Below are 21,886 nucleotides of genomic sequence, written 5' to 3'. Positions count from 1 at the left end.
TGACATTTTGGCATCTTGAGTCTTTCAGTCCATAAACATAGTACATAGTATATATATATCTCTATGATTATACTACTAGGCTATTTCTCTCTTTTTATGTAGACTTGACAATTTTCAGAATGAAAAATTCTTAAAGTTATCTTTTAAAGAACTGTAAAAACAAGAGAAAAGACATATTTATGCACATATTTTTCATTCACAATGCTTTTTATCCCACTGTGTAGGTCCACATTTCCATCTAATATCATTTTCCTTTGTGAGGACTTCCTTTAACATTTCTTGTAAATGTGGGTCTGCAAGTGAATTCTCTTGGCTTTTGTCATTTTTTTCACCTTTATTTCTTTAAAGATACAGTCAGCCCTCCATGTCTGCAGATTCTGCATCCACAGATTCAGCCAACCGCGGATCGAAAATACCCAGTAATATAATTTGCTTTCCTAAAATTGCCAGTCAGTTTTTTTAATAGCCACCTTTTTGTGTTATGACTTGCTGATTCTGTTTCATGAAAACAATATGTTATCTCCCTGAGGATGTAATGATTTGACTGTTTTATAAAGTTCTTATTCAGATTGCTCCATCTGTTTGGGTGAAAGTTTCTTTGTTCATTTATACTCCTGTTGGAGATCCCTTCATGTTTGTTGATTGTGAACTCATCTTTGAGGTTCAGATTCCTCGCTTTACCTTTCATTGTCTCTGCTTGTACAGTTTGCTTAAGGGGAGGCTCAGAAGCAGATGTAAGACTTGTTTTCTGTTGTATTCAGTGAGGATGGGAGATTGGTGAGACCTCCATATAGGCAGAGTCCATTGTCATCTGCCTTTTTTTCTTTAGTCAGTGGCAAAGGACATCTTTCCAGTTTAGGCACCGCTCTCACCAGAAAATAGATACCCCCATCACAGCTACCTTGGCTTTGGGAGAAATAGGGCAGGTAAGGGCCTGTGGGTTTCCACTTTATTGTTCCACTATTATCTGTGCTGTAGCCCTGGACTCACTTTGGGTTCCACTACCAGGTCCCCCACCACTGAGCATGGCAGCCCGCTTGATGATGCTCCCATCTTTTGTGCTAATACGTTCACGCTGTCACTCAGCTTTCCAGTCTGATTCCCTCTGTATCATTCTTTAGGAATACCTCAAAGTTTCTGGTCAGCTGAGATTTCCCCTTGTTTTGTATTACCTTAAACAGGGCTAGATTTGGAGCAGAGTAATTAAGGATGGCGAGTTAGTGGAGGTAGAGGGATGTAGACTGCTCTGTGTGCTCAGTTTGTCGTCAAGAAACCAAAACACAGCTTATCGTCTGTATTGAATTAAAGACCATGGTTTGATGTATACTTCTTTTATATCCTCTCCTCAAATACAGCACGGTGTTGAATACTTACTGGGGACTCGGCGAATACCTGACTGGATTTTATTTAAAAATGGAATTACTGAGAATATTTCTCTTTTTTGTTTTTCTATATATGTTATATATATATTTTTAACATCTTTATTGGAGTATAATTGCTTTACAATCGTGTGTTAGTTTATGCTTTATAACAAAGTGAATCAGCTGTACATATACATATATCCCCATATGTCCTCCCTCTTGCATCTCCCTCCCTCCCATCCTCGCTATCCCACCCCTCTAGGTGGTCACAAAGCACTGAGCTGATCTCCCTGTGCTATGCGGCTGCTTCCCACTAGCTATCTGTTTTACATTTGGTAGTGTATATATGTCCATGACACTCTCACTTCTTCCCAGCTTATCCTTCCCCCTCCCCGTTTCCTCAAGTTCATTCTCTACATCTGCGTCTTTATTCCTGTCCTGCCCCTAGGTTCTTCAGAACCATTTTTTTTTATTCCATATATATGTGTTAGCATACGGTATTTGTTTTTCTCTTTCTGACTTAACTTCACTCTGTATGACAGACTCTAGGTCCATCCATCTCACTACAAATAACTCAGTTTCTTTTTATGGCTGAGTAATATTCCATTGTATATATGTGCCACATCTTCTTCATCCATGCATCTGTTGATGGACACTTAGATTGCTTCCATGTCCTGGCTATTGTAAATAGAGCTGCAGTGAACATTGTGGTACATGACTCTTTTTGAATTATGGTTTGCTCAGGGTAAATGCCCAGTAGTGGGATTGCTAGGTTGTATGGTACTTCTATTTTTAGTTTTTTAAGGAACCTCCATACTGTTCTCCATAGTGGCTGTATCAATTTACATTCCCACTAACAGTGCAAGAGGGTTCCCTTTTCTGAGAATATTTCTTAAACTGCACTTGAAGACAAATTTTGTTTATACATCCTTTTTTTTTTTTCCCCCAGCTACATGGTTGGAATAAATTGGAATAGGCACCAACCATCATTATGACTTTGTGATTTAACTTCTCTGAGTTGTTTTATGCTGTGTATAGGAATTGGCTATTATTTTGGGAAATGTAGTTTAGGGCCTACCTTATATAGGCTGCTTTTAGCCCAGTTTCCTCTCTTGAGTTGACAAAGCTTTCTTTTCTTTTTTTCCCTATATTTTTAAATTTTCTTCTATTATTGTCTCTGCCTTATTTCCCCTGTTTGCCATCACCACCTTATTTCTTGCCCAGATATCCCTCTTATTCTTTTTATATGCTGATTCACAAAAAAATACATTTCTATGTTTTCATCTTCCTCTTTTGAAAAAGAAGATATATTTTTAGGGATTTTTAAGTTATGTAAGAGTCAAGTGAAGTTTTGTTAACTCTTTGGGATTATAAAACAAAATTGAAATTCTGTGGTGATGATATGAATCTAAATGTTACTAAAAGTTTTCAAATAAGCATTTCCAGGATATCTGAGAGATTTACCTTACTATCATGCTGCTCATTAAATGTATTTTTAGAATTTATTTTAGTTTAAACAACAAATAATCTATATTAAATTTATCTGTAAAAGACCAATAAGACCATTAGAATTTATATGATACATGAGATTATAGTCAGTGTGTTCCAAAGCTGTATTTGACTTATTAAAAAAATTATCCATTAGTTTGTGTGTCTCTGAAGATTTCATGTTATGTGTGGGATTATTTTTCTCTGCTGAATTTCTCATCTGGGAGTATTTTAATACTAAAACCCTCTCTTGGAATGCCTACTGTTGTGTTTGTCTTCTAGACTTCATATTTACCAAGATAACTTGAAAATGAGCAGCCGACGGAAACGTGCTGCTCCAGTGAGGGTAGATGAGGAAAAGCAACAGCAGCTTCGTTGGAATATGCATGAGGACAGAAGGAATGAACCTCTCACCTCAACTGATGACGAGCAGTCCTGCCCAGGTTTGGACTCCTCTTCTGCTCACTGCATCATCCTAGATGATAGTCTAAAGGAAGAAGTGGCTCACAAAGATAAGAAGAGGTGTTCAGAAGTGGTGAGCGTCTCAAAATCAGTTGAAGAAGAGACTGGTGGCATTTTTTCCCCTTTGTCTCTAAAGCTGAATATTGTGATTTCTCCCTGTCACTTTGATAATTCTTGGAAAGCATTTCTAGGGGAATTAACTCTTCAGCTTCTTCCTGAACAGAGTTTAATTGAAAATTTTTCTGAAAGGAGTTTTACACTGACGAGTTCAGAGTCGAGCTGTCAGTTTGTGATCTATGTTCATTCAGAATGCGAAGATATAGAGAAAAAAGAAAGAGGACTCAACGAGCCAATCAGTATTTGTGACAAAGGTATTCAAGTGGAATCATCCTTTAGTGGTGAAATGTTAGAAGATTTGGGGTGGCTGCAAAAGAAGAAAAGAATAAAACTTTACCAAAAACCAGAAGGAAATCGCATTATCAAGGTATGCAATTTCTGTAGTGTCTTTTAAGGTTCTTCTGCATCAGACAGCCCATTTTGAAATTAACTTAGAAGGAAGGTCTGGAAAGCCAGCAATAAGCCTCTCATTATTAAGTGTCAGAGTACATTTTATTTGGGACATTCAATAACTATAAAAAATGTATATTATAGCTAATCATTTTCAGGCTGTTCTTTTTTCAGGATCTTCCTGATTCGCCCTTTCCAGTTCTACTCTCAGTGACTTGTTTTGGTCCTCATTATCTCTTTCTCTTCCTGTAGCAATCCTTTAATTACTACCTTTTCAACTCCTTCATTACCTTTGTCTCTGGGCTGGTATGCTATGGATGCAAATGGAATTCTAGTCTATTTACTGCCTCTAGAATTAATGATAACCTGGCATATAAGTCTCTCCTTTGATAGGCCTTTGTCTCCTTCTCCAGCCTCAACTCTTAATCACTCTGCTTTTTAGTTTGTCCCAGAAAGTGCAAATTAATTTGTTTCCTGCAGATACCCTGCTGCCTTTTTGCATCTCTGCTTTTGCTCTCACACTTCCCTCTGCCTGGGTTGTGCCTTCCTCATCCCTCCAAACTCCTGGTCATCGCTTAATGTTCAGCTCAGAGTTTACTTCACCTAAGGAGATGCTTTCTTAAACTCCATGGATGGTGTTACATGCTCTTCCCCCATAATATCTAACACATATGCTTATTTTTGCCTTGGTCACTTGTAGTGTACTTACATTTTATATCTTTCCCCCTCACTAGACTATGAAGTTTTTTATCTTCACAGCCCAGTAAAATACCATGTACTAAACAGATTTTCAGTAAGTGAATGAATAAATTTACCATTCATTTCAGGCTCTGCTATTCACTAGCCAAGTAACTTTTTGTGAATCATTTAAAGGCCCTAATTTCAGCTTCTTTTTGTACGAAATGTAAATAGTACTCATTCTTTTTACCTCATACAGTTGTGTTGAGAATCAGGTGAGGTAATGTAAGTAAATGTACTTTGTCAACTATGAAGCAGGTTTATATGCCTTCATGCTAGAACTTGAAAAATTCTAAAATGTTAAATTCACCTCTGTTCAGTTGAAAGCTGTGTTATACATTTCTCACATTAAAAATCAATTATATTGATAGCCCCATTTATAGTTTCAGAATTGACAGAAGGAAAGGAGAAAATTTAGAAGCATTGGATTGTAATTAATTCTTCCCTGAACAGTCTAACTGTACAACCAAGCATTCCCTCTCTTTGCTGATAGTGCCAAAAATTGTGGCTCAGGGATAACAAGTATGTAAGAATTCATGGATTGTATGCCTGTGTTCTGTCTACTTCTCCCACCCACACACCAAATCTTGATCTGTTCTGTCTTCCCTAATCCCAATTTTTATAAACTTTTAAACACTTATTGCTGCTATAGCAAGCCATCTCTAGGTACAAAGCAGAATATAAGTAGTGAAAAATAATCTTTGCCACTTATTCCTGTATAATGCTGGTTGATTCTTGTTCTTTAGTGAAAAACTATGAGAATCTCAGTGATTAGGGAATTAAGCTCAGGATAATACAGGAAAATGAAGGAAACTGTATTTATTGATTATCTACCATTAGGAAGTTTTAAAATTGTACTAAGTGGGCTATCTCATATAGGTTTCTCTGTTGGGGTCAGAATAAATCAATTATTTTGTTAGTTTATTTAGCTCTTAAATATCAATGCCAGTATTAAAATTCAAGTATTTTGACTACAAAACTTCATACTACATTGTTTCACTAGACTCAAGCTACATAACCTTAATCAAGGTCTGTTTTCCTATACATTTTAGTGTTTGATATAGTAATAGGGATTCCCAAACCTAACCGTGCTTAAGAATCCTGTCATGTGCATCAGAATCTTCTGGGGGAATCTGCATTTTTAACCAGCTTCATTGATATTCTGATGATCATCCAGTTGGGAAATCATTGACTTGGTTGGTAGAATTGGTGTTCTTATCACAGTCTCCCAGGTTCAGTTAAAGAAATATTTTTTTTCTAGCTACTTAAATGGTGCATCACACATACTAGGTACTGCATTTGTAGAATGCATTTGTTATTGAAAGTGAAAACATCTAAGGGAGATTTGGTAGGTATATATTTAGTGCTTGTGGGGTAAATACTGTGAATACCTTTAAAAATGATGATGTTAAAAAATGTTTTTCTTACATCCTCAAAAATGGTATAGTACAATCAAAACTATTTTTATGTTGATTAATTCTATGTAGGTTGGAATTTATCTTTTGGAAGGTGGCCTAGCAAAACTAGATTTTCTGAGTGATGCAAACTCAAGAATGAAAAAGTTCAATCAACTCATGAAGAGAGTGATGGAAAAGTTACACAATTTTATTATTCCAGGTAATATTTAAAGTAAACTTTAAAATTGCTACTACTGAAGAGCTGTGGGTTTTCCCCCAAATCCTATACATAACAGCCAGAAAAACAGCTACTAAAACCATAGTAAAAATTAAACCTTCATAAAATTGCTATATGACAAAATTATACTTATCCGAAATACCCCTACTTCTATAATTTTTGTCTTTATTTGCTTAATAATGTGCTCAGCTTATAGTAGTTACTCAAGAAATGTTTACGGAGTCAATAGGCAGAATTTAAAGGGCTCTGAGCTGATTGGAATTTTTGCATTATTCCTGTGCTTTTTTATTTTGTCATGGCCAGAGATTCTTGGCTGGCCTTTATTCCACCTCTCCTTTGCAGTCTGACAAATAATCTCAAGAGCCTGCTTCCCATAAAGACCAGTTAACTTTGCTACTGTTTCTTGGCAAGACGTTGTATCCTTGGTCAGGACTGCAGTTTCAGAGTTGTCTGCCATTGGTTCCCAAGGGAGAGTGTGGATGGCTTGATGCAGCCCATCAACACTACTGGAAAAACGGCTCAAATTCTCCAAGTCCTGCTCATGGTGGGTCAGCCTTATTTCAGGTGCAAATTATAGAACATTTTTATACTGGAATATTTGGGAAATCCGTTTCTGAGCTTGGTTATTGAATTGTTTCTGCAGTACATTCTTTGCAAAGCTTCATGATAACTAATAATAGTAAATCATTTTGCATGTTAAAGACTTAAAAGGAGGAAAATCACTGGTTTTAAAATTGGAAGGAATGCTTTTAAGTACACCTAGAATTTTTAAAGTTATAAGGATTCCATTATTCTGCCTTTTAAAAATAATAAAATTTGAACTTTTCAAAGGAAAACTTCAAGGATTTTAAAAGAAAACTTCAAATTTAGTTACTGATACTAGAGTATACACCTATACTAACAGTCTGAAATAACCAAGCATATAACTACACATTAATTGTAAACTTTTGAAAATCTTAATATGACATAATTTTTATTGAAAATAGTAAATTATGTATTTTATGGTACAGTTTTTATTTTAGGGCATATGAGGCCTGTTCTATAAATGTGTGTAGGCCTATTTGAAACCTTTCAGTAATAAATCATTAGCTTTAGTTAACGGGGTTTGTAAATTTGTTCAAGAGTTTGAATTTTTTTTTTCATGTTGTAGGCATGAATCTTCTTCCACAGGGCAATTGTGCCCAACAAATGAGTCTGAAATTCTTACGAATTTGTGTTGATGGCTTAAGCCCTTAATCTCCTGATTGGCTGCTGGTGCTGCTACCAAATACCTATCCTTTTTAGCATAAGAAATAGAATGGGAATCCTTGTCTTATTAGACATAGAAAAATTGCGTATGGATTTTTTTTATGTTAAGATGTAAAAGTGAAATAAATTATCCTTTTACAAACTGCAAAAGATATTCACATTCAGTTCCTCAGATGTTTATTAAACATCTACAACGCGCAAGGCACGTGCTAGCTGCTCTAAGGAACTATAAAAACAAAAGACAGCCTTTGCTCTCAAAGAGCATTACAGTTCAGTGGGGAAGGGATGAATACACACAAATGATTGTATTACCAGACAGATTGCAATATACTACTATATCCAAAGTATAAGAGTATTGCATGAACACAGAAGAGAATATTAATTCTGACCAGGGAAAACAAAAGAAAATGTCATGGAAAAAGTATCAGTTGAATTTTCTTGAAGGATGGATGGGTAAATTTTTGATCAGTCAAAAAACATACTAAGAAAGGCCCCAGAAGTGGAAGAATGCATGGTATGTTCTTGAAATAAGAATTGCTTATAGTTATAAATGTGGATGGGATTGTTTTGAGTACATTTGTTCTTGTATATACAGATGTGTTGGAAGAGGATGAGGAAGATTCAGAGAGTGAGCCAGAGGGACAGGACATTGATGAACTCTATCACTTTGTGAAGAAAACACATCAACAAGAAACTCCATGCATCCAAGTGGATGTCCAGCATCCTGCACTGACTCCTGTGTTGAGACCATACCAAAGAGAGGCTGTAAATTGGATGCTACAACAAGAGCATTTCAAAAGCACCCCTGCTAGTGGCAAGTATAAGATGCTTAAAGAAAGGCAAATTGATCAGAGGGATTATATGAGAGAGAGGGGTAGGGGGAAATCGATCAGTAAACAAATCATATTGAAAACATAGGATAGAATGGGTGCTACTATGAACAAAATTATTTTCTAAGAAATCCTTCAAAACTGAAATCTAGAGAAATTCATATATGAGTTCCCTCATCCATAAAAGTTCAAACTGATTTTTCCAGCCAAAGTAAAGGCTGCCTTGATTGGAATTTTTAAAAACCAAGAAATTTTTTACATGCCTTTCCAACTAAGAATTGCTTTTGTAACCTGACCAGATGGAATCTTCCTAATACATGTAAAAGGCTTTACAATTTAATCATGAATGTTAGGGACAGAAAGCAAATTTACAAAAGTGGGAGACAATGTGTGACTAACCTAATTTTCCTAGGTTTGCATTTATTTTCTTTACTCCACAAAATAAATAATAAAATGAAACACCATCTAATAAGTGTTTTCAAAAAAGTAGTAGATTTATGGGAGTCATTTGTGCCACTTCTTTATCATTGTCTTTAAAGGCATGGGCACAAGATGAGATTTTTACATGACTCTAGGAAGTAAAGTGTTAACTATTTCTCACTCTTCCTGTATAGATTTATTTTAATCAGTGATGAATAGCTCTTATTTCTCCCACTTTTTTATCCAACAAACTTTATTTTTTTAACTTTTTATTTTGGAAATATCAGTTCATAGCCAATATTATTTCTTCTTCCTCCTCCTCCCCCAATATTTTGAATTATTTTGAAATAATAATCCCACATATTGTATCATTTCTTCTGTTAATATTTCGGTTTATTTCATTAAAAGATAAAGGATCTTTTAAACAGATATAAATATATGTATAATGCATTTTAAAACCCAATAATTCCTTAATATCACCAAATCTCTCTCCCTTCCTTCCCTCCCTTCTCTCTATTTCTCCTTCTTATACTTTGTTCAAATCTGAAACCAAATAACATCCATATATTGGAATTAGTTGCTGTCTCTTAAGTTTCTTTTAGTCCATAGGTTCTATCTCCTCTCTCTTGTATTTTTTTCGTGTATTTGTTTAAGGAATGGTTAGCTCTGTAGAGTTTACCACAGACTGGATTATTTTTTCTCCAAAATGAAATAATTTTTTTCAACTAAGGAATTTGATTAAGGTGTAACTTACATACAGTAAAATGCACAGACCTTAAGGGCACAGTTTGATAAGTTTTGATGAATCTACGCATCTGTGAAACCAGCAACTCAGTTAAGACATAGAACCAGACTTTTTCAAATGTAGCCACTAGCCACACATGCCTCTTGAGACTTGAAATGTGGTTGTCCAAATTATGTGCAATAGGTTTAAAATATATACTAGATTTCAAATAGTACCGAAAAAAGAATGTGAAATATCTCACTACTAATTTTTATATTGATTGCATAATTGAAATGATAATATTTTGATTATATTGGGCTAAATGAAAACAACTATTAAAATTAATTTCACCTGTTTCTTTTAATATTTCTATCATACAGGGCTGACAAAGTATTTCCATCACCCCAGCAAGTTCTATAATTGCCCAGTCAGTTCTCCTACTTCAACCCCTTCGGGAGGCAACCACTATCACCGTAAATTAGTTTTGCCTGCTTTTTTTGTTTTTGTTTTTGTTTTTTTGTTTTTTTGTTTTTTGCGGTACGCGGGCCTCTCACTGTTGTGGCCTCTCCTGTTGTGGAGCGACAGGCTCCGGACGCACAGGCTCAACGGCCATGGCTCACGGGCGCAGCCGCTCCGCTGCATGTGGGATCTTCCCGTACCGGGGCACGAACCCGTGTCCCCTGCATCGGCAGGCGGACTCTCAACCACTGCACCACCAGGGAAGCCCAGTTTTGCCTGTTTTTGAAACAAACGGAATGATAAAATGTGTACACTCGGGTGGAAGGAGTTGGCCTCTTTCAACATAATGTTTTCGAGGTTCATCCGTGCTGCATGTGTCAGTGATTCATTGTTTTTTGTCCACAGGCTGGATTTTGTTGATTAAATCCCATGTGTCATTTAGTAGTTTTTCTGTTCCCTTGGTTCCCGTAAATTAAAGCTTTTTATCTTTTAATTTTTTTCATTTTATAAAACCTATATGTCTGTATTCCTACTTCATCTATTAATCCCTAAAGAAAGTAACAAAAAGTGACTTACCATTTCACTGGTGAGTGGAGCCATACTTCCTACTTAGCAGTTGGTTTGAACAACTTAAAATATTAAGGGAAGGGTTAGTGGACGATTCTGGCTGAAATAAACTCAGTACTTCAGTGTTATAGTTTTAGATATTATTTCCTCAGTTAAGCCTTTCCTCCGACTCAGACCCATATAAAAGGTTAGGTCTGATTTACGTTAATGTATTAGTCCAGTATCGTATATCTGTTGAGTTATTTAAAGACATCAGGTAACTTCTTGAAGGATTTATAAAAGATAAGCTACTTTCCTTTATTGGGTAAGACTTGGTTATATGTATTAGTTTTCTTTTCCTGTTAATCCTCTGTAATTTGCTATACTTTTTCTGTCTTATCACTTGTTTATATGGAACATATTGGTGCCCAAAGCAAAGAAAGCTAAAGAATAATATCTGAAGAAAAGAATGAGAGGAGTCCTAGCCTTTTTCCCATGTGTATGTGCCTTTCCAGGGTGTCCTGACTGTTAACTTACTTTTATTTTAATGTGATTATCTGGCAGAAAGGAAAACAAACAAACTTGTTCTTATGATTATATTTTTCTTTAGAAAATGCCCTGCACTTCCTATGGCGAGAAATTGTTACATCTGAGGGTTTGAAACTCTACTACAATCCATATACAGGCTGGTAAGGCAAAAGATAGTAAAAATAAATATTACAAAAACCTGTATGAGATTGGTAGCGTAAGTCTTCAGCCTCAGCAGTACCTCGAGAAGGAATACTAAGTCCAGGTCTCATTAGACATTTTTATAGATAGACATAGAATTAATAGCACTTGTAATTTTTCAGTAGATAAATGCAGTATAATAGACTTAAGATGCATAGTTATTGATATTTAAAGAGATTATAATTTTAGGTAAAAATGTCATCTTATTATGGGCCAGTTCATTAAATTTGTTAATTTCTATTACAAAAGAGTTTTAGGAATCATTAAATATGACTAGTGAATCAGTAGTTATTGCCATTCTTAATTTTTTATTCACAGATTCATAAAGGCCACAGAAAGAAGGCAGACATGCTTCCTTTTATTTATAGAAGAGAAAAATGATGACAGTACCAATTCTGTTTCTGCAGACTTTAGTTGTCAGCTCAGGCAGTTTTTTGATCACAGTTCTTATATTCATGATCTAGGGATTATAATTGTTGCAACCTAAAATATAATTTTTAAAAGCTTAGCCTTCTATGCATTTCTCCCAGTTCTCTTTAGGAACAGTGTAATTTTTATTTGCATTCCTATGATGTGTTTTTCTTGTCTTTTCCTTAGCATCATCCGTGAGTACCCAAATGCTGGGCCACTGTTGCTTGGTGGAATCTTAGCAGATGAGATGGGTCTGGGAAAGACAGTAGAGGTTTTGGCTCTGATTCTGACACATACTCGACAAGATGTCAAACAAGATGCTCTCACTCTTCCTGAGGTAGTAGGAGTACCATAGGGCTTGGGAAAGCGGGGACATATGTTCTCCAAAAGCATCATATATCGAACATTTGCTTGGCACTTAAGTCAACACTTTCAGTTTACTCTGCAATTAATGATTTATATTAGTTGTTAGTTAACTTCAAGTAGGCACAGAAAATGGGATGTTTGTGACCTGGAGGGGTTTTTTTTAAGTGATATTGACCAACTAGGAAGGCGACATGCTGTCACTTACCAAGCTTCCTTCTAGCTGGCAGAGAAATTCCCTTAGGAAAGTTTTATTACTTCCTCAAATGTTTTGTCACTACTTCACGTCTCCGTATTACTGCTAAATATTTTTGAGAGCTATTTTTCAAAAACTGCAAATCTCAGGTATGTAAATTTTAGAGTCAAATATCAATAATTAGAACTTTGTTACAGGATAAACAGCTTAGTAATTAGATTGCTAGATGAAACAAACTCTGAGTCTTCATTACAAAATACAATTGTGTTTAAAAATGCAAATTTTAGAGTTTATAAGAAAAAGAAAAAACTTCAGTGAGGCAAATATAGCTCACAGTTCATATTTTCCAATAATGGAATCTGAAATCAGCCCATTTAATCCTGCCGAAATGAGGCCACTAGTTAAAGGCATAACTGTAATTACCTGTAGGGCCCACCATGCTCACAACCTTAGTGGTTATGTGATCTTTTAATAGTGTAAAGTTTGCAAAATTAGCCTTTCAGATTTGATTAAGGGTTAGAGTAGGGAATGTCTATTTCCTTTGTAGAAAATGAGTTGGAGTATTCAGTTTTAACTATTGGTAACTTCCTTTGGATATTTTCTGTTCATTAGCTGTGTTAATTTTAAGTTATTTTGAGTATTATTACAAATTCAGTGGGTTATTACTATTTTAAACAAGGCTTGAAAAGTTAATTTCAGAAGTTTCACACTTAAAATTTAGGTAATTTAAGATAACATGTACAATTTTAAAAAGTGATGGCTAGCTGTAAACTCTGAAATAAAAAATAAGGTTTATATGTGTGCATAACATATTTAGCCCTTACTTTCATAATTTATTATAACTCTTTTGCATCTCCTTAATAGAAGGAGGGTTTGTCTTATTAAGCAACTCAGAATACTGAAAGCAAAACACTGTGTGACTACTTAATGTTGTTTATATCAGGGAAAAGTGGTGAATTATTTCATTCCATCACATAATTCTGGAGGAAATGTAAAAAACACAGAAACCCAGAATATGGAATTTGAACCAAAAGAAAAAGTTCAGTGCCCCCGTAAGTATGAAATCTCTTAAAGGTAACACCTTTTTACAGTGATCTTTGTTCTGGTTCTTATTATATAGAGATATCTTGTAATTGTTATGAATAATTGTTTCTACAGTTATTTATACTTTGCATAAAAGTTCAATTACAAGGCATATTATCTTAACAAAAATAAACATTTATTCTTTGGTTTGACTTGGTCCAGACAGTTTTTTCCTTAATTTGTAACATTTAAATTTCTTTAGCTTACAGTTTAAATCAGGCTTTGATAAAGAGTAGCTACTTCAAATTCTGCTAGCAAATGAATGTTTCCCTTGCTAATGGTAGCATTTATGTAAATAACTGTGAGAAGTTTTTTTTTAATATGTAGTTTTAAATGATAGTTGATTTGTAAGATTAGCAAATTAATGTAATTCTTCCTTAAATTATTCCATTACAGTAATTTATTTCTTAATTATTGAGATAAATTTTTATTACATATTCTTCAAAATGATGATGTACAGACAACATATCTTTAATAAATCTTTGATTTATTTTCTTCTTAACTTGGTCCTCGGTACACATTAAGATTAACTGAGTTTTCTTTTCATTTTAATTGTTTTGACTGAGTTAGCATATCCTTTTGCATTTAGCTACACGTGTGATGATCCTGACAGCTGTTAAAGAAATGAATGGAAAAAAAGGAGTTTCCATTCTTTCCATCTACAAGTATGTCAGTTCTATATATAGATACGATGTTCAACGGAACAGGAGTCTTCTGAAAAGGATGCTGAAATGTTTAATTTTTGAAGGTCTTGTGAAACAGATCAAAGGCCATGGTTTTTCTGGTACTTTTACACTGGGAAAGAATTACAAGGAAGAGGATATACATGATAAAACAAAAAAGCAGGTAACAGAGCATTTATTAAGTAGCTTTATGTGATGCTTTACAGAATAAGTTGACAGACCCCACCTGTCTGAAGCTCTTACAGTCTGATGATAAAAAAACAAACATTAGGAAAAACGCTTACGGCTGAGGCATATGTTTTCTACTTCCTGAATATAAGTTCCATCAGAGTAGCAACTTTATTTTGGTCACCATTAAGCCTGGAGAAGAGTGCGTGACATATGTCAGGTACTCAATAAATATTTATTGAGTGAATTGTAAAATTAGTTTGTTAAGCATATTATAATTTAAGATAACTTTTCTTACCCTCATGTTGTCAGCAGTTTAAAAAGCATGTTCCATACTTTATAAAAATATTGATACCTTATATTTGCATAGCTCTTTATATACAATGAATCTTTTATATAAGTTTTTATTTTTCCCATGTCATCACCTTATAGAATGTTTATATTTTTTTTATAAAACTGCTGCTTTGTGGCCAATAAGTTCAGTTTGCTTTTAAGAAAATAGTTACAAATTGGCAAACATAAATCAAGAAAAGACTAATGACAACAATTTAGAATGTAGAGTTACCAGCTTAGCTACTGTGAAAGAAATGGCAGACCAAAAAGTTCATTTCCTAAAGCAGGGAGTCTCCACCAGTTTCTCCCCAGCTAGGTTAGAAGACTGCAATGAACTTCTGTGCTTTTAATAATCCTTCTGCTACCCAAAAAAGAAAATCTCCTTCAGTTAATGCCAGTCATTCCATGTTAATGTCATTCATTCCTCTGTTCAACCTTGACTGTGACATCACTTCTAGGAAGCTATTGCTGGCACCTACCTCCCCATCGCAGCCCCTCTGGGTTATATAACCCTCTTATGCATTCCTATGGCGTCATTTTATTTTTTACTGTTCTGTCTTTTCCAACAGACCCCTTTGAGACCAGGAGCTAAATATTCCTCATATATATATCCCCAGCATCTAACATGATGCCTGGCACAGAATTGGCATTCAATAAATAATTGCAGGAGGGTACACAGTTAGAAAGGAGAAAGAAAGAAGGAACTTATTTGCTAATTGCAGTAACTAGTAGATTAATTTTCACTTTGTTTAAATGCTGTATTTTAATACTTGGTATCTTTATAATTGCCCTAGTTTGTATATTTATATATTATAAACTACTAGTCTTTTATTGATTTAGGCAGATTGTAAATTATAAGAAGTTGATGCCAAAATTAGTAGCTCCCTTTATCTTTCTAACTTTTGTTCACTCCAAATCTTAATGATACAACAGTAGAGCTTTCTTTTGCTTTTGGAGGGGAAATCAGGGAGGGGAGTTCTTAGAGCAACTTGAAAGCCACTGATCAAGAGTGATTCTCCTCAGGGAAGGGGTAACAAAGACTGGCTACTAGATTTTTATGTAAAGCACGTGAAGTTGGGCATTTAATTTCAGATATGTGACTCTGTTGAAATAAATTAAATATATAATATTTTTCATAGGTTGTGGGGAGTCCAAGGAAAATTCAGAAAGAATCCAGAAAACCAGGGAGCAAGGACACAGATTCCGAATACTTGCCATCAAACACCTCTGATGATGATGATGATCCTTACTATTATTACTATAAGGCCAGGAGAAATCGTAGTAAATTGAGGAAAAAGCCTGTTGTTCCATCCACAAAAAAGGAAAAAAGTCAGCTTAACATCAATCTCAACTCACAGGATCACTGTCCAGCTACCGGTGACTCTGCAGTTACTGATGTTACCACATCTGAAAGTACATGTGTCTTTGAAGTCAAGCAAAAACATGCAGCAAAGGACCAAGCTGAATCTCTAAATCCTGTTGGTCATGACATGGCACATTCTAATATCATGGGTCCCTATAATTCCTCCGATTATCACTTTGAGTGCATATGTGGTGAAGTTGACCAGGTAGACCGTAAGCCTCGTGTTCAGTGCCTGAAATGCCACTTGTGGCAGCATGCAAAATGTGTGAATTATGAAGAGAAGAATCTGAAGGTTAAACCTTTCTACTGCCCCCACTGCCTTGTTGCGATGGAGCCAGTATCAACAAGAGCAACACTGATCATCTCCCCTAGTTCCATCTGTCATCAGTGGGTGGATGAAATCAATAGACATGTGAGGTCATCATCTCTTCGGGTCTTGGTAAGGTAGTTTGGACTCTTTAAAGGGATAGGAAAATGTAAATTTTCACTCCATGATTTTTTTTTTTTTTTTTTTGAGGTATGCGGGCCTCTCACTGTTGTGGCCTCTCCCGTTGCGGAGCACAGGCTCCGGACGCACAGGCCCAGCGGCCATGACTCACGGGCCCAGCCGCTCCGCGGCATGTGGGATCCTCCTGGACCGGGGCACGAACCCGTGTCTCCTGCATCGGCAGGCAGACTCTCAACCACTGCGCCACCAGGGAAGCCCCGTGATAATTTTTATAATCTTTGTCACTTTGTTTTTTATCCCCAAAATTAACTTAATGAGATAATAATAATATTAAATCAGAACTTGAAGAGGAAATTGAGAATAAGAGATAGAGAAAATTGAGAATAAGAAATAGAACTGTAGACTGTTTATTCTTTTCTGACATCAGAAGTTAAAGCACTTTGGATGGAAAGATGAAAGCTTTTGAAAAAAATCTTGATCGTATAAGTGAAAAAGTCTTTGTATAAGCGTTTATACTCTGAGAGAAATGCAGTTCAAAGGCAGCATTGTGTAATAGTATGAACTTGTATGATGTTTCAACTTTTAGCTCCAGAATCTTCCTCTGAAGCCTCAGTTACCCCATCTGTAAAATAAGGATTTACTCATTCAACAGATATTTATTGAGTACCTATTATGTGCCAGGAATTGTGCTAAATTCTGAAAGTAGTACCCCCTCACAGACTTTTTGTGAAGATTAAATGATTTGATAAAGTGCTGGCACATAGTAAGTGGTCATTTAATGTTGTTGTTCACTACTGTTAGTTTTCTTTACTCTCTTTGTTCTTCTTTCCACACAAATGTTATGTATGTTTTCTGGATTTCAGCCACTATGATAGGCATGGAGAGTACAGTAATGTGTAAAACACCATCTTTGCCATTGAGGAGCTCTGTTCTGTAGGGTAGGCAAACCTTGGTTTGAATCTTGACTCTACCAGCTTGGAGCAAGTCACTACATGTTTCTTATGTGTGGGATAGAAATAATAACAACTAACAGGATTGTTGTTGAAAGTAGGAGATAAAACTTTGCATGGTGTCTGAAATATAAAAGGCATTCAGTAAATAATAGCTCTTATTGTTCTACTTTTTCACACCATTGTGCTTTTGTACAAGCTATCCCATCTACCCACCTACCTGTAAGTCCTTTTCCCTTTTTCTCCACCTGTGAGGACTCCTCAGTGTACTTCAAGATCTACCACAAATTTGAATTCCTCTCTGAATTTACCTTCTTAGCCATAGAATTGGTCTTTCCACTGTGAGCCTTCACATTTACTGTTCCATTCACATTACTTATGTTATTAGTCTTACACACTAAAATGCATCTTTCTCTAGACAGGTATAGGGTGTATCTTATAGCATGTTTGGTTCTAAACAAATAGAAAGGGCTCAATAAGTGTATAAATAAATGACTGTTTCAGTATCTTTGATGTGCCTTTCTGCAATAACTATGTCTATGCTGATTATTTCCTAGGTATATCAAGGAGTGAAGAAAGATGGTTTTTTACAGCCTCATTTTTTGGCAGAACAGGATATAGTCATCATTACTTATGATGTCCTTCGTTCAGAACTAAACTATGTAGATATCCCACACAGCAATAGTGAGGATGGGCGTCGCTTAAGGAACCAGAAGCGCTATATGGCCATTCCGAGCCCCCTTGTAGCTGTGGAGTGGTGGAGGATTTGCCTTGATGAAGCTCAGATGGTTGAATGTCCTACTGTAAAAGTGAGAATTTCTGCAGAACCTTCTGAGGGCTGGGGAAGAGACAAGGGAAAGGGATTGGAGGAAACTGTCCATAGAAAATTTAATAGTTTAAGTGTAGTTAACCCACAGCATTGACATTGGCCAAAAGTTTGCCTTTAAACACTCAACATTTGCTTTTCTCTGTGTATGAACTATATAATCCTTAGGAATTATTTTGGTAATCTGTGAATCATTGCTCTAAATGCAATGCACATGTATATTTGAATAAGATGGCAGTTTTTGTGTGATGCAGATCAAAGTATTTAGGGACTTTTATAAGCATTTCCGCTATGTGGAAGGCTCATCACATAGCCTCTGATAACTTTGGCAGTTTTTTGATCAGAGAGACCAAATGGTAATAGAAAAATACTACTTTAGAGGACAGAATTTTTATTCAGACTTTGTTGTATGTCTTTATTCTGTCTTCTTTGGCCAGTCTATAACCTGAATTGAATTTATAAATCATGTCTATTAGCATGGTGGTTCACATCTGGGGAATGTATCAGTCATTCAGCGGGTATTTTCATTCTACACATACTTGAACTACCTTTCCTCTTTGGAAGGACACATGACAGCCTCCTGCTAATGAGAACCACTGTACTAGAAGATAGCCCGTTGAATATGACATTCAATATTGAGTGTGATAAGTGTTCGATAAGAGCAGATGCATCTGACCTGAAACATAGCTTGTCATGGGCTATTTTCATAAGTAAACATATTCCTGACTTTTGAGTTTTTCCTGTGTCTTTTTTCTTTTCTTTTTTATTTCATATTTCTCTCCCATCAGGCTGCAGAAATGGCTCAGCGCTTAAGTGGGATTAACCGCTGGTGCATCAGTGGCACTCCAGTACAGAGAGGATTGGAGGGTAATGTATGGTTTTCTCACATATTGCATATATTTGAAAAGCTTAATTTTTTGAACAAGAAGTATTTTATGTTTAACTTTTGCTGAAATCCTTACTTAAGTGATTATATATGTATTTATATTTGACTCCTAATAGTTTCAAACACTTAACCTTTTTAAATGGAATCAAGTGATATTTGTTTGCATATATGAGGATAGATATATGGTGAGTAGTCCCATTGTCCTAATTTGAGCAGTTACTGTGCGTGCTTGAACAGTGTAGACATAGGTCTGAATTGAACTCAAAGTTCCAAATGGTGAGTAGAAAACAGGAAGAACCTGACAAGAAAGAAAGAGGGAAAGAGCCAGAGAGAGAGGAAAAAGGAATTAATTTCACTTGGCCGTGTCTATAAAAATAAGGACCTCCTGCTCACACAATATAACTCATGCTTCTACATTAATCTCATTCATATAACTTATTTTTTCCATGGAACATAGACTGCATTTTTAAAACTTTTGTTCAAGTTGCAAATATTTAAAACTAAAGGTTTAAGTAAATGTTGTTTTACATAATAAATTTCCTGAAAAGCTGTCATTAAAATGCAGTTAATTATAAAATATAAATATTCTTGGAGTCCTGTGGCAAATATTCATCCTCAAAATTTATCATTCTGAAAATTCAAATTTTCATGTATTGTTTGTTTCTAGCAGAATAACTTATCATTCTGCTAAAATAAAAATATCAACATCCATCCATTACAATGACATGAAAAACAATTTTTTTTGATGATTATTTTTAGGGGAGAAAAGTTTTTTAGGAAGATTTTAGGTATATATTTAAATACCTGTGTAATTTTAGTAAGTTACATTGCGAAACATATTTATAGAATAATATCAGTCTAATTAAAAGTCTAATTAATTTAGTGGTCTGCTGTTACATTGGAAACTGCCCAATTATGATATTTAGGTGTTTATAAGATATCATTCAGCTCAAAAGTTAGCTGAGAAGGTATAGAAAAAAGAAAATGACTATCAAAGTTACTTTTTTCTAATTTTAATATTGAAAAGTATGAGCAGTAATTCCTCAGTTCCCTGGGTAGTTAGTTTATTTTGGTTGAATAAGATGTTGGCAGGTGTTTTGAGCACTTGTCACCATTCAACAAATTTTTTATTAATTTTTTTAACAGCTTTATTGAGGTATAAATGACATATAATGAAACTGTAAATATTTAAAATGTAAAATTTATAAATTTTTGACATATGTATTTACTTGTGAGTTTGTTTCCGCAGTCAACATAATCACCCCCAAAAGTTTTCTCATGCCCAAGTTACCTTAAAAAGTAGCCTTTCCCAAATTTCTAGAAATTTAGTTTATCTTTCATCTTTGCTTCCATGATTCGCTGATATCTTTAACACTATGACTCTTGTAATACATCTGTTCTTTTTGTAGTTGTTGCAGTGGGAATGTTAGCCTGACGTGACTTACTATGTTGTATTTGGAAGTAGAAGTCTCATTTGTTTTCTTTTTGTGTTAGACCAGGGTTTCTTCACCTTAGCCCCATTGACGTTTAGGGACAGATAGTTCATTTTGTGGGGGAGCTGTTCTGGGCATTTTGGATATTGAGCTTTTACCCTCTAGATGCTGGTAGCATTCTTGAAATTGTGACACCCACAAATGTCTCCAGACACGGCCAAATGTCTCCAGTGGGCAAAATTGCACCCCTCCACCTCCACCTCAGTTGAGATCCACTATGCTAGACTGATAGAGATAAATCAGATTTGATGATTTATTAATTAACAACGTTCGTTTTTGCACCATGGTAAAGTCAAAAAATTGTAAGTCGAACCATCGTAAGTTGAGCACCGTCTGTATTCTCAATGTGCTTTTTTTCTTTCTTTTCAGATCTTTTTGGGTTAGTGGTCTTTCTTGGTATTGAACCTTACTGTGTCAAACACTGGTGGGTTCGACTTCTCTATCGTCCTTACTGCAAGAAGAATCCTCAGCTCCTCTACAGCTTTATTGCCAAGATACTGTGGAGGTCTGCAAAGAAAGATGTGATTGACCAAGTCAGTAGGATAAGTTTTTATTGATTAAGGGTATTAGGGCAAAAAAAAAAGAAGAAAAGCAGAATTTTGGTAGAAAGTTAAATTTCCAGGTGAAATCTTCTTTTTTCTCCTCTGTATAGATCCAGATACCCCCTCAGACAGAAGAAATCCACTGGCTCCACTTTTCTCCAGTGGAAAGACATTTCTATCACCGTCAACATGAAGTGTGCTGCCAGGATGCAGTAGTAAAACTCAGGAAGATTTCTGACTGGGCTTTGAAGCTCAGCAGCCTGGACAGAAGGACTGTCACCTCCATCCTATATCCATTGTTGAGGCTCAGGCAGGCCTGCTGCCACCCACAGGCTGTTCGTGGGGAGTTCTTGCCACTCCAGAAAAGGTTTTATTACCAATTTTCTTATACTCCAATTGATAATACAGTAGTAATAGACAATATTTAAGCAATTAGCTTCCTAGCCCACAGTTTCGTTCAGGGTATTATAACTGAGTTGTCAGCTATTTTTAGCAGTGTGGTGATTTTTCTTTGATATGGAACCCCCTTTGTGAAAGAATCACATCAAAATTATTTTCATGGTTTTGAACATTTCTTTAAAATTAGAACTGTTGTAGGGTTTTGTTGTTTTTTGTGGGGGGGTTGTTTTCTGCTGCACCCCAGATATGAAAGGCTTTTGTTCTTTTTGCATTATATTTTTTGGTTCCCACATCGGGGAATTAGATGAATTAGATTACCATTAAATATTTTCTTTATAGTCGTGTTTGCTATATTCTTTGATTATTCCTTTCTAATACATTAAGGTTATTTATGCCCACAATACTCTATTGTCCCAGAAACTTTTTTGTTCGTCAGACTGTGACTTAAGAACTGGCCTTTTTTTTTAGCACTTGATATTAAAAAGATACCCTTTCAGGTGCTGTAAGAAACATAAAGAGGAATTTGACTTTTGTCCTTGCCTTTAAGCAGTTTATGGACAAATAAAGGAGCTGACAAAGATTATAGATCTCTATT

The 21,886-nt window shown here is 35.4% G+C and overlaps 1 protein-coding gene across 5 annotated transcripts in view; it reads left to right on the top strand.

Annotated features, from left to right (window-relative positions):
* Nucleotides 1–21,886, top strand: part of SHPRH (SNF2 histone linker PHD RING helicase) — an 85,185-nt gene that overhangs the window by 5,678 nt on the left and 57,621 nt on the right. For 3 of the 5 annotated variants that reach the window (XR_002642661.2, XM_022558604.3, XM_022558612.3), the window contains exons 2-13: nt 3,132–3,795; nt 6,044–6,173; nt 8,035–8,253; nt 11,029–11,107; nt 11,745–11,895; nt 13,061–13,169; nt 13,790–14,046; nt 15,524–16,186; nt 17,703–17,954; nt 18,760–18,838; nt 20,720–20,883; nt 21,003–21,259. Coding sequence is in view for 4 of the 5 variants with exons in the window: in XM_022558604.3 (XP_022414312.1) it covers nt 3,160–3,795; nt 6,044–6,173; nt 8,035–8,253; nt 11,029–11,107; nt 11,745–11,895; nt 13,061–13,169; nt 13,790–14,046; nt 15,524–16,186; nt 17,703–17,954; nt 18,760–18,838; nt 20,720–20,883; nt 21,003–21,259 (2,996 nt within the window). In the remaining variant the exon portion in view is untranslated. The other 2 variants (XM_089922100.1, XM_089922101.1) reach the window with 2 other exon arrangements.

Source organism: Delphinapterus leucas, chromosome 12 (assembly GCF_059928025.1).
Source record: "Delphinapterus leucas isolate spDelLeu-1000000601 "Yukka" chromosome 12, BTC_Dleu_Yukka2, whole genome shotgun sequence".
In the NCBI taxonomy this organism is placed as follows: Eukaryota; Metazoa; Chordata; class Mammalia; order Artiodactyla; family Monodontidae; genus Delphinapterus; species Delphinapterus leucas.
Note: the sequence above shows the minus strand (reverse complement) of the source record. Positions and strands in the feature narration are given on the sequence as shown.